This window comes from Xenia sp. Carnegie-2017, unplaced genomic scaffold, assembly GCF_021976095.1.
Source record: "Xenia sp. Carnegie-2017 unplaced genomic scaffold, XeniaSp_v1 HiC_scaffold_16, whole genome shotgun sequence".
Lineage (NCBI taxonomy): Eukaryota > Metazoa > Cnidaria > Anthozoa > Malacalcyonacea > Xeniidae > Xenia > Xenia sp. Carnegie-2017.
The window spans coordinates 851,095-863,644 of NW_025813469.1; the positions used below are offsets into that span (position 1 = coordinate 851,095).

Below are 12,550 nucleotides of genomic sequence, written 5' to 3' on the forward strand. Positions count from 1 at the left end.
CATGAAGTACTCACTACCTTGTTACGGTCAAAGTTTGAACGAAGACAATAAAATGGTGTGTATTCTTATGTATGGAAAGAATTTTGCAGCCCTTTTTTGAAGGAAACTTGTGCAGTAACGGTTATCGTACTGAGAAACATGGTGCTCTTGAAGTCAGCATAATTACAAAACATTTTTTGCAAATATGATTTCAATTGTAAAACTGTACTTCGTTTACTCTGCACATTTATGCCGTTTATACGTTTTACCTACGTGTCAATTCCTTTATTAACTTTGCTTTGTTCTAAAATAATTATTCAGGTGATAAACCACGCCGATAAATACTGCTGTTCTGGCTGGACCGTCGACATCCTTATTCGTCTCTCACTCCAATTATCATGTACCTTTATTCTGTATTTCCAAGCCGAAGGTATATATGGTGTGTATGATAATGTCACTGGATCGTGGAACGGTGTGGTCCAAGATCTTATTACTGGTAAAGGTGATATAGCAGTTGATTTAGCTTTGGTATCAAATCGTTGTATGGTAGTAGACTGTTCTTTGGGTTATCTTTTTGATGGTTTCAATGCGATTGTGAAGTTAGGAATGTCCGCACAAGAAATGGAAAACACCGAAAATGGTAAATAACTTTTGCTAAAGTTTAGTTAAAAGAATGAATCATGGAAGTTTATCTTTGATTATTTCGTTTTATTAAAGATCGCTTTCGTTCGCTGTTGAAGAATTTTCAGATATTTGTAAGTCCGTTGCACATCGATCTTCTCATCACTGTTGTCATTATTTTCAACGTTTTCCTCGTTTTCATATGGGCTGCGGACAAAATATGTTTGTCATTCAGAAACAGAAATGTTGGCAGAAAAAAGGAAACTTTTTCATTGCTCGGTAAGAAAAACTGGTGAATTTAATATATATATTTAAAAACAAAAACTTTTATCCCAACCGTTTCTTGTGCTTCTGAAGTAACCATTCATGTTTTCATTCATTTTCAGAGTCGTTCAGCTACGTTTGGGCAACAGCTTTTGGACGTGACGTTGGAGATAGCAAGAAACCAATAACATTAAGCGCTCGTTATTTAGCTAGTTGGCTTGCCTTTCTTTCACTGGTGTTTGTCAATGTTTATGTTGCACGATTAATGGCTGAGATTGTCAAACAAAAAGAAAGCAAGCCATTTACGAGTTTACAAGATCCACGGGTATGTGGTCCTATGGATGTAATAACTTGCATCAGCTTAGAAAGAATGCCACGAAAGCTTGAAACATCTATAATTATAATCATTAACAATGTAAACCTTTTCAGTTGCTCTAAAGTTGTTTTACCGTTGTTATCGTGCCTTATCCTTCTTGCCCTGTAGATTGTAAAACGCGGTTTGAAGTTAGGTGTGGTTAGAGGCTCTGCTATGGAAGCATATTTTCATAAGACCCATAATGTGGTGTTGAAAAAGATTTTTGAAGAGAATATGAAGAACAACGTTCTTCCATCGCTTAAAGAAGGCATTGAACAAGTTAAGAATGGGTATTGATGTATTATTTACAAAGCTTTGGATAGGATCTTCTATGTTCTTCAATTCTCACAACTACAAAAAATGGCAATCAAATAATTTTTTTTTTGACATAATTGATGCATTTTTTTTAGAACCATTCATGGCTTTATAGCGGATACGCTGTCCTTAGAGACAAACATAAACCGAGATCCAAATTGTTCTTTATCGTTGATGGGAAGAGATTTCTTCACCGTTCCCGTAGGATTCCTATTTCGAAAGAATTGGCCATGGGCGGAAAAATTCAAACTGATGCAACTCCGGATGAACGAAGACAAACGATTTGAAGATGAATGGAAAATGAAACGCCGTCAAAGTTCTTGTCAAACTCGACGCTCTGATATGCATACACGCTTGAGTGTTGCTGATATGAGCGGTGTATTTTTAATCTTGATTTTTACATTTGCCTATTGTTGCTTTTGTTTATTTTTCGAGAACACTTATCAATTGCTAAAACATTATTATGTCAATTTCAAGAAAAGTTGGAAAATACCACAACGGGCAAGACAAGTAAAACATAATGCTACCAATGTTGATTGAAAACTTAATTTGTCATTTGGAAATTCTTTATTTAAGCTACTAGTGCATATTTGCCTTGAATATTTTATTAAATACATGAAAACTTCATGCAGATCTTTTTGACAAAAAAATACTTTCAGTCATGACCTCTTTCTGAGAGATGATAAACATTGAAAAATGCAGCATGAAGGAGTGAAGGTTTTAAATCAAGAAAACTTCATTGAGGCAAAATTTATTAACTAGAATTCTTAATGTAGAATGTGTTGAAAAATTTCAACGATAATATTGTCAAATATTTCAAGAAAATGGGCAAAGTCAAGCAAAATAAAAAGAAAAACCGCCACAAGCCGACTGGCATGATGAGTGTTCAAGAAGCTGAGGCTAAAGAAGATGAACAAGTTAGAAGTATGGAAATGAAGACATTGCCTATATTGGAAAAGGTTTATAATTTTTATATAAATAACATGGTGAATTGCTAAAAATGTTACTTGTGCTAGTAAGCAGTGACACTGGTGAAGAAAAACAGAAATGTTATATTTATCGTCCGTTCCATTACTTCATATTGTATCGTTACTTCTTTTCAGTTAAATTCTCCCCAAGAACGCGCTCATGCTTGTGTTGGCTTAGCTAATCTTGTATTGGAGTCTAAATCTGTACAGCCATTGATGGAAAATGAAATTGTTCGAAGAGTAGCACCATTAATCCTTGATGGAGATACGGAAATTCAGGAATCAGCTGCAGGTGTTTTGAGGTACCATAATAAAGGGTTTTCAAAAAATTTTACCATTTTCATGACTAAAATGAACAAAATACAACAATAAATTGTAATACACTTATTTACAATCTTTGGTTTCTTATTTATGTATGGGACATCGAAATCAACAAAGATGAATTCAACAAGTTTTACCTATATCTCATTTTTTTACAGAAATCTTACTCTTTCCAATGTCCCAAATATTTGCAAACAAATGATTGAACAAGATGTTATGACACCTGTGTGCCATTATGTTAAACAGGTTGGTTTTATAGTGATTTTTATTTTGTAAAATGTAACTTAACTTGCTTGCATATATATAAGTAAATATTAGACCAAGATTTTTGTTTTTTATTGACGTATATTTTTAGTTGTCGGAACAAATTCAAGCATCAAGCAAGATAAGTAGGAAGATTGTGAAAAGACAGTCTTCAGTTCATGAACAAATTATGCATTTACTATTAAATTTAAGGTAATGCTCATACACTTCATTGAGTCAAAGTTGCTCATCTTAACTTCCACTTGTGTGTTTTTCTATTCAGTGAAAATTCAAGTGAGATTATAAAAAAGATCAATGATGAAAGTTTGATTCCTGTTCTTATCAACTTCTTAAATGCTGAACTTTTTGAATTTGAAAATGTCCTCATTACTGGTAAGATTATATCACAAAATATTGATGTTTTTGGAAAAAATGTTTATTTATTGGCAGCTGATCATGCACATCATATAATGACATTTCTAGGTCAATGCTTATACACACTCACTGAAAACAACCCTACCGCTGCTGCCATGATTGTTGAATCAAATTCATGTCTAAAGATAATAGAAAAGAATTTGCTATGTAGTGATGCGAAAGAAGAGTTATTGTTATTCAAAGTCAATATGGCTGGTCATTATATATTATTGAATCTATCTGACCTTTCAGGTCTATGCTGTTTAAGCTAACCAATTTTCTACTTTTTTTTTAAGGTATTCTTTTCAATATTGCATCAAGTATGCCAACACATACATTATTTGAGATGTTCCAGGCAATTGGAAGTATTTTTGCCAAAGTATTAAGTTATGATGTCACTCCATATACTCAACTTTTGCTGATGAAAAAAAATGACTCGCACAAATATGAAATGATGGACACCATCTCAAGTGACGAGAAGTTGGAAGTGACTGTTCAGACAGAGAATCCTTCATCAAATGATGATACAAAGGATGGTATAAAGGATGGTATAAAGGTTAATTATAAGACTTCAGTATTGTATAGAAAAGTCATAAAGGACCAAGTCATTTTATGTTGCACAATTTAATATCAACGATGGGCTATTGTGCTCATTTTTTCAGATTCAAGATCTTCACTATGTTTTGGAAGCTCAGCAAGTTGCTTTGGAAATTTTGACGAATATGTGCTGTTGTGGGGGTAATGAATTTCTCCGGATGGATTTAGTTATTTGTGTAGGGTGTAGAAAAATGAATGAAGTGTTTTGAATAAAGAACAAAAGTTCAACCTTGCTATCTATAAAATATAAATATTTGCTGACATAAGCAGATATTATAGACATAGGAAAATGGAAAAGATGAAGTTAAAGTGTGTTGAAATTTGATTGCCCTGTTAAGAGATTTGACAAATCTGTCAACTTTCACCTTGGTGTTTGCAACTGATAGAGGTTTAAGACCAAAGGTTTTGTTATTGCTTGATATGGGTTGAGTTCTGTCTAATTTTGTAGACGACCCTGACGAGGAAGAACAATGGGAAACCTTGGACAATGATGAACATGATTACAACGGCGAAGATGGTTATATTAATGGATCTTTTGACAATGAAATGAATCAAAACATTGTATGTATCTTCTGTTTTTGTTTAAATTTTGCTTTTAAGATTTGATGATTAATGTTTTCATTTGTTTCTATGTAGAGTCCATCATGTCTATCTGGAGAAATAGTCTCATCAATATTGTCCAATGAATTACCAAAGCTGGTACGTAAATATTAGCTTTATTATTGATAGTTCACCGCAATGTAAAAAATACTTATACACAAGTTACCTTCTTTCTTTATTCTACCATTATTTTTTAAGCTGAAACTCGTTGATCTCATAGTTCATCCGTTACGTGGATAATTTGTTCTCTGTTCTTTCCATCTATCTCTGTTAAACACAACGTACTGAAACTCTGTTTTGTCTATCTATCTCTGCTTAACACAAGGTACTGAAACTCTGTTTTGCATTTCGAAGGTTTTGGAGCGTTGCACCTTCGATCATCTCAATGAGGAAATTATTGCCAGTTCGAATATACCTGAGGCAGCTGCTTGCCGTAAGATGTAAGAAATGAAGATAATAATGGAACTGTGAGTTATGTTGAGTGAATCTCCTTACAGATTTGTGGTTACGTTTTTTGCTTTGTTTTCCTTTATAAAAGAATGAAGAGGATACAAACACGAGCATTGGTTTGTCTTAACAATTTATTATCGAATATTGACGTGAACCAACTTGGTGACAATGAAGCTATCGTTGTCCTTTGGAACAAAATAATCAAGATTACGGTCAAAAATGATGGTACGTACGTCTACATAAGCAATGATCGTGAAAATGATTCTTTAAGATGATTTCTATTCCTTGAATTCATCTAAAGATATTTTAAAAGACAATGAAGGTCTTTTCTCAATGCAGTGACTTTTAATTAACACGAAGCATTAAAGCATTTATCGTTCGACTCTCCTAGATTCTTCTCGTTTCACTCGAACAGATGATGAATTTGTTGAGGCTGCATCAGGCGCTCTTCGCTCAACGCTTGAAAAATTGGTTGAGGCTAATGCTCAGGAGGTAGTTAGCACAAGTTACATGAAACTTTATATTTTGTGGTCTAAAATACGTGTTGCCGTAACGAACGAGAAAACAGTGATACCGTAAATGATCTAATTCAAGAGAATAAGAGTGAAAGTCCTCATTAGATCAAGGATACATTTACGAAAGGGTTATGCACATCTCCTAGCCCTGCTAGATGGGGTCGGGAGAGGGTTGTACACATCTCCTAGCCCTGCTAGATGGGGTCAGGAGAGGGTTGTGCACATCTCCTAGCCCTGCTAGATGGGGTCAGGAGAGGGTTGTGCACATCTCCTAGCCCTGCTAGATGGGGTCAGGAGATGGTTGTGCACATCTCCTAGCCCTGCTAGATGGGGTCGGGAGAGGGTTGTGCACATCTCCTAGCCCTGCTAGATGGGGTCGGGAGAGGGTTGTACACATCTCCTAGCACTGCTAGATGGGGTCAGGAGAGGGTTGTGCACATCTCCTAGCCCTTCTAGATGGGGTCAGGAGAGGGTTGTGCACATCTCCTAGCCCTTCTAGATGGGGTCAGGAGAGGGTTGTGCACATCTCCTAGCCCTGCTAGTTGGGGTCAGAAGAGGGTTGTGCACATCTCCTAGCCCTGTTAGTTGGGGTCAGGAGAGGGTTGTGCACATCTCCTAGCCCTGCTAGTTGGGGTCAGGAGATGGTTGTGCACTGCAACATGTAGCCGCCGAAAGCTAGTCCTAACAAGAGCACCACGCAAATTCATCTCTTGTTCAGACAAGGGGCGTTTATTAGATCATTTACGGTAATGGAGAATATTTATCTCACAAGTTGTATTGTGATATGGTGAGCGTTTTACTTTCTGTATATTATAATTTTCTTTCCATGTATATTAGTGCGTAACGATAGAGCAAGTGGAACTAATATGTTCAATAAGTCTTGTGGTGTCCTTTGAAGCAGCCAAAGTTAATCTCATGAATGTTTTGGGAAATATGGGGAAAATATTAATTCAGATCGACACACCCGATGCTCATAAAACTCTTCAGGTAAAAATTGCACATAGTCTTCGATGAGTTTCTTTTGTCGTTACGTTATATATGATTAACCTTCTGTCTCCTAGAGTATTGGAATAGTTTTACGAGATGTCCTTACCAGTAATGAAAGCCTCTTGGTGATTGCCGAGGCACTTGACGCAATATTCGAAGTGTTTGCGGACAGCTCTCTCGCAGATGATATTGCCACAAACATTAAATTGCTATCGACATTGGAGAAAATTGTTCCAGCTCTTAAATCCAGGGTGTGATTCCATTCCATGTTTTGTTGATTTTGTTGTTCATTCTAGTTTCTACTTTTTCACCGTACCTCACCCTACTCCCATTGTCTTTGAGGTGGTAAAACATCTTCACAGTCGGTTTTTATTTGTTTCATTTTTAGGTGAAGAAAGAACGATCTCATCTTGGCGATCGCTTGTCCATTATTAACACGGCCAGAACTAATCTGGTTCGCTTCCTTCAGTATAAGAAACAGATAAGTTCAAAATAAATTGATTTTGATGAAACAAAATATATTTTATATTACATTTGCGATATGATGCGTGCGTGAGAATAATCTGTTAATCCAATTTTCTTTTATGCATATGCCTCTCATAAAAATCACAAAACGTAATTTTTTTATTCAAAGATTACATTTTGATTGATGATCTCACTCAACAATTTGCACAGGTCAAAGGATTCTCTGTCTTTCTTTATAATTGGTTACAATTCGTCTGACCTTTTGCGTTTTTTACACGATAATCTTGGTGTTGTATTACTAAGTTAAGGAAGTGAGATGTTTTCATGTTTTTTGTAGCCTGCTCACAGTGAGCAGGCCGGTTATTTGAATTCCTTTGCAGTCATGAAATATCTACGTAATATTTGCTTAATATCCTGTATATTCTTTCAAATTTTTTTGCTACATGTTTCTTTTGTGGTTGTCGTTTGTGCCAACGCAAAACATAACATGAATTTCGAACATTCGTATCCGAGGCTGTATTTCTCAATGCAAGATGTACCTAAACTACGAGCGCAAGCCACTTCAAGTCACTCGAAGATTTACAAAAACTTGGCACAGCATTTAAGCACATTATTTGTTGGGACGAGTCTATTACCACCAGTTGATGAAGGGGAATTTAACTCGAGGTGGAACGAATTTTATGGAAATATATTGGGAAAACTTGCATTATATTGCACTCTGACCCCGGATGATGACAATGCATTGAGGGTAGCGACGCTTTTTATGGATAGATTAACATCCTATAACTCGTGGCTGGTGACCAGTAAACCGCGTGACGAAGTACCATTGTCACACTCGTTGCTAGGATACGTTATCTCGTTTGATTTTCTTCACCATTCCTTCACGCAGAGGCAACGTGAACGCTATGCGGAAAAAATATTGAAAATTGGAACTCAACTTTACGAGGCTTCATTAAAAGCATGGTGGGGGAAAGCATTCATTCACAATCATGTTGCTACAAACTATTTGTCCCTTCTTGCCGCGGCCGTTGTCGTCAAGCCTTATCATCCATCTGCTTATTACTCGTGGCAGGAAAGATCCGTGAGAGCACTCAACTCGACAATGGAAATTTTAAAGCTTGTCGTCGACGGTTCTTTTCAAGAGGGCGTTTCTTACGGATCTTATACAATGAGATCACTCACTCAATTCGCTCTAATCTCTCAACGTCATTTTAATTTTAACTTGACCTCAAATTACTGGTTCAAAAGCACTTAGATTTTCTATTGTACACCATTATTCCGGGATTTGAGTTCACCGTTGGTTTCGCAGACTCGAATCTTAACTGGGCGTATGGTCCCGGAAGTCAACTATATTTTCTCGACAGTTATGTTCTTAAAGATGGACGAGCCATGTGGTTGGCAAATACGATCAAACATCACTCAAAAGATGATCTTTCCATAACAGGAAAATCTTTACTCACGACCGAATATCTTTTCTACAATGACACGCAGAGACCGAAACCCGTGAACAAAGTTCGTATGCACGTGTTCAGTGATTGGGGTGTGGTAACATTTGGTGGCGGACACACTTTACCTCGGTCATTTCTTGCGTTTAAATGTAGTCACGTGCATGGTCGTGCAGTCAATATGTTGAGACGTGCACTTAAAGAAAAAGTTGGCTTTACGCCTGGGCACGAACAACCTGATCAAGGCTCGTTTGTTTTCATCACCAAAGATCAAGCTGTTGTCACAGAAAGTCGTTACGCTCCCAAGTACACCTTCCTACAAAACACCTTGATGTTTGGCCCTTCAAAAGACGGTTGTACCCCGCCTTACGTCGGCCAACTTGGCGAATGTTTCTTATGGCTGAATCATAAAAGCGATCCTAGAACGTGGTTGGTGCGTGGAGAAATCGTGGGTTATTCACATAGTAATGATATTATATTTATGAATGGTGACATGACGTCAGCCTATGACAAAGACCTTGGATTGTCTGCTGTTTATCGTTCTTTGATATTATTAAGATCAAATGTTCTGCTGATTATTGATATTGTACATTTCCATTCCAATGCTAAAGTTTCCCACGTGAGTACATTTTTTCATAACTCGCATGAAATGTTCACGGTAGAGAAGGATAAAAGACCCTGTCGTGTGAAAATCGGTCAATACAACTTATGCTGGGAACATTTGAATGGGAAAACTGAAGATATCACGATTCGAAATAAATTCTCAGTTAAAAAAATGAGATACGAAACGAATTTTGTGAACATAACATGGAGACGTAGCGCTTCTTTCACCAGCACTGTCTATCTATTTCACGGTCCTGAATATAATCTTTATGATTTTAAAATGTCCAAAATCGCTCATGATGGACTGAGTGTAGGTCTGACATTGAATTCACATAAATATCATGTTGTTCTCCCCACTAAATTCAACGATCCACTTTTGCGCGTGAAACTCTTGAATTCATATGCTTTTGGAAAAGTCTATCACAAGCATAGAGATGATGTATCCGTTTCTCATTTGGGTTTGAACGGGAATGCATTGAATAATGACGATATTAAATCACTTGGCGATCCTGAATTAACGTCGTTACTATGCGCAAACCCTCTTCATGAATTTGGAGTTGAGAACATTGCAATAATCTGCGTTCTGTTATTGTTTCTATGTTTGAATTTTAAATTTCATTTTCAGTTTTTGAAAAGGCTCTTTGTGTTCAGCGTTTTCCTCTTCATCATGATCCTAACTCATTTGTTCTTCAGCAATTCACCAACAATACATGGTTTCAATCCTTTTCCATGCACTCAACAAGCTCACCATCGTAATTTTAAAGGAAATGTGCAAAAGAACGCTATATTGATAACTGGACTGCCATTGAGTGGTGTTGAACTAGCTCGTGAAATATTTACGACAAATGTTGATTTTATTACCATTGGAGTATCTTCGAAAGGTCAACAGGAGGACGGCGAAGTTGTTTTTGATCATCAAATGTACGAAAAACTTCGGCAAAATAATTTTGAGCTTCCGGAAGCTGCAAGGATTACAAAGGAGTATATTACTCTTGCGAATCCTTTGAAGGTTGATATGAAAAATGGTATATTTGTTCAAAAATCTCACAATGCCATCGTAGCTTTATGTCTGGAGGAAATAAGATTACTGCTGAGAACTTTACCTTTGCAGAAAGTTAAACCGTTAACTCCGTTGGTGTATGTTGTTAGAGACCCTAAAAGCTGGATAGTAAACATGCTCAGACGTCCAGTCGAGATGAATCTGTTTATGAAAGATTTTGAAATGTTAATGTCCAATAAAACATTCGCTCTTCCATATGAACTGCATCGTTTGGGTGGATTCTCAATTTCCTCTATGAAAAATTCAATTGTAATGGCTCATATATGGTCAGCAGTCACTGAGCTCATTTTAAAACTTGCTTCGAGCCTCCCTCGTGAAATATTCAAAATTGTGCGGTTTGATGACATCGTTTTGTTGCCCAAAGCAACCGCCGGTGACGTGTACAATTTCCTTGGTATGCCATTCCGACCAGCGGTGGAGCACAGAATAGTACAGGTGACAAAGAGCGGGTTATATCATTTTAAAAAATATGGCACTATTGAACCCACGCTTCTATCCTGGTCGTCAGTATTAAGCTCCGAAGAAGTGAAGGAAATTGAACGGATATGTGGAAAAACCACAAAAATTATTTATGATAGAAATTTTCCTGGTCGTTGACGCAGTTATACAATATAGAGAGAGATATTTAATTATTGAATGACTAATTGTTTTTGAAAGCAACAAAAACTGGTGGAGCTGCACGCACTTTTTTAATTTTTACATCTCGAATGATCTCGACTCATTGCCGACAGAGCGTTTTCCCAAGTTGAACATACTTTGTTGAAGTATCTCACTCGACTTAACTTGGTCGTTTTTATATTCATTGTAAGAGCACTATAGAATGTTATTGTTGTCCAGAACATACAAGAAGGTTAAAAGCAGGAAAATTTTTGTGAGGGACACACACAAAATATACGTTTTTAATTTACCTCCCTTGATGAACTCGAAACAATTAAACACACTTTTTTTAATAAACTAACAAGTATTTAATTTACTCTCTTTGTATTCTCACGAGTATTTCATAAACCTCCTTATTGGATTCGCAAGTAGATTTAATGTACTTTAATTTATAATATTTCATATATAGTATTTATTGCAGCTGGATTTTTATTAAATAATTGTTGCAGACGATTTTATTGATTATTCCACAAAATGTTGAAGCTTTTAAAGAGCGGTAGACTTTAGCTTGTTTTGTCATACGTTATCATATCTTTGGCTGTTTAAACATGACTTCTTTTTCACAGTTTAATGTTATAATTTGTCTTTTTGTGCTTTTCCCGTTCGTCTTTACTTATGGTTTCTCTCATTCAACTCTGAATGTGTAAGTAAACTTTTTACGTGACAACCTTTGAAAAAAAGTGGATTTCATCTTCAGTTTTTAAACTGTTTTTTTGCCTAAGGTTTTTTTGTTGTTTGAAGATCTCAAGTGTTTGTAAGAATTATCAATGCAAGCATATTCCAGTGTATATTGTTTAAGAATATCCATTTGTAACCTGTGTTTTAAAGTGGAGAGTTGTTTGTTTGTTTTTTTGTAGTAGCATAGATCCAATGTATTTTTCTATATGTTGATATGAAAACTACGTATTGAATGATTAAGAAATTAAAAAAGCTTCTTGCAGTTTTTATATTGTTATTTTTGTTAGTTCCAATGTTGAAGAATACATTTAAAATCAAGCGGAGATCTTGGACGAAATTTTAACTGGCTATGACAAGCGATTTATTCCGGCCATACCTGGTATAAAAGACCTGTTTCTGCAACGATGTTGAATCAATGAGTGATTTATATCGTGATTTATTTTACAGATCATCCATTAATAGTTGAACTGCAGATCGTAATATCCGATGTCTTCAATTTGGATGTCCTCATCATTGATCCGCCACCCTTACCCCTTCCACCCCCCCTTCCTCCCCTTCTTCCCTCCTCACCCCTTCCTTTTCCACCTCTTCCCTCACCTTCCTTTTTCACCCTCCACCTCTTTCTCGACCTCACCCCTTCTCACCATTCCTCCACCCCTTCCTTCCATTTTCCACCTTACCTTTCTCCATATCCCCCTCCACCCTCCACCACCCTCCATCCCTGTCCACCTTACTTTCGCTCTCACGTCCCTCCAGTTTTTAAATATTATAAGAACAGATTCAGGAGCTGATAGAGAACGAAAATGGATGTGTGCCCCTGGACATAATGTTTTGTTGTGGGAAAACCTGTGAATCATCTTTGCGGAAAATAAACAATTGCTTCTCCTCGTTAAATTGTTTCTCCTCGTTAAATTGTTTCTCCTTGTTAAATTGTTTCTCCTTGTTAAATTGTTTCTCCTTGTTAAATTGTTTCTCCTTGTTAAATTGTTTCTCCTTGTTAAATTGTTTCTCCT

The 12,550-nt window shown here is 36.4% G+C and overlaps 3 protein-coding genes across 3 annotated transcripts; all 3 read left to right on the top strand.

Moving 5' to 3' along the window:
* The first annotated feature begins 71 nt into the window (after positions 1-71).
* Positions 72-2,082, top strand: LOC124437097 (glutamate receptor ionotropic, NMDA 1-like). Its single transcript, XM_046987118.1, has 6 exons — positions 72-152; positions 301-619; positions 697-879; positions 987-1,189; positions 1,349-1,509; positions 1,630-2,082. The coding sequence occupies exons 1-6, from the start codon at positions 72-74 to the stop codon at positions 2,072-2,074; spliced, it is 1,392 nt and encodes a 463-aa protein (XP_046843074.1). The 3' UTR covers positions 2,075-2,082.
* Position 2,083: 1 nt separating this feature from the next.
* LOC124437267 (HEAT repeat-containing protein 3-like) lies at positions 2,084-7,169 on the top strand. Its single transcript, XM_046987260.1, has 16 exons — positions 2,084-2,493; positions 2,638-2,804; positions 2,982-3,069; positions 3,179-3,279; positions 3,350-3,459; positions 3,550-3,696; positions 3,777-4,036; positions 4,143-4,218; positions 4,526-4,638; positions 4,714-4,776; positions 5,032-5,117; positions 5,216-5,352; positions 5,519-5,619; positions 6,480-6,629; positions 6,704-6,880; positions 7,018-7,169. Exons 1-16 carry the CDS (start codon positions 2,359-2,361, stop codon positions 7,123-7,125), a joined length of 2,019 nt encoding a protein of 672 aa, XP_046843216.1. The 5' UTR covers positions 2,084-2,358; the 3' UTR covers positions 7,126-7,169.
* A 78-nt stretch (positions 7,170-7,247) lies between these two features.
* Positions 7,248-11,312, top strand: LOC124437266 (dermatan-sulfate epimerase-like protein). Its single transcript, XM_046987259.1, is given in 2 exon segments — positions 7,248-8,338; positions 8,341-11,312. Coding segments are annotated over 2 exon segments (3,321 nt in total). The 5' UTR covers positions 7,248-7,476; the 3' UTR covers positions 10,800-11,312.
* Positions 11,313-12,550: the final 1,238 nt, after the last annotated feature.

Coding starts and splice junctions, on each gene's coding strand:
- LOC124437097 (XM_046987118.1), top strand. CDS start 72: ATGGAAAGAATTTTGCAGCCCTTTTTTGAAGGAAACTTGTGCAGTAAC. Junction 153..300: donor AGAAACATGGTGCTCTTGAA/GTCAGCATAATT, acceptor ATAATTATTCAG/GTGATAAACCACGCCGATAA. Junction 1,190..1,348: donor CGAGTTTACAAGATCCACGG/GTATGTGGTCCT, acceptor CTTGCCCTGTAG/ATTGTAAAACGCGGTTTGAA.
- LOC124437267 (XM_046987260.1), top strand. CDS start 2,359: ATGGGCAAAGTCAAGCAAAATAAAAAGAAAAACCGCCACAAGCCGACT. Junction 3,280..3,349: donor CATTTACTATTAAATTTAAG/GTAATGCTCATA, acceptor TTTTCTATTCAG/TGAAAATTCAAGTGAGATTA. Junction 4,639..4,713: donor ATGAAATGAATCAAAACATT/GTATGTATCTTC, acceptor GTTTCTATGTAG/AGTCCATCATGTCTATCTGG.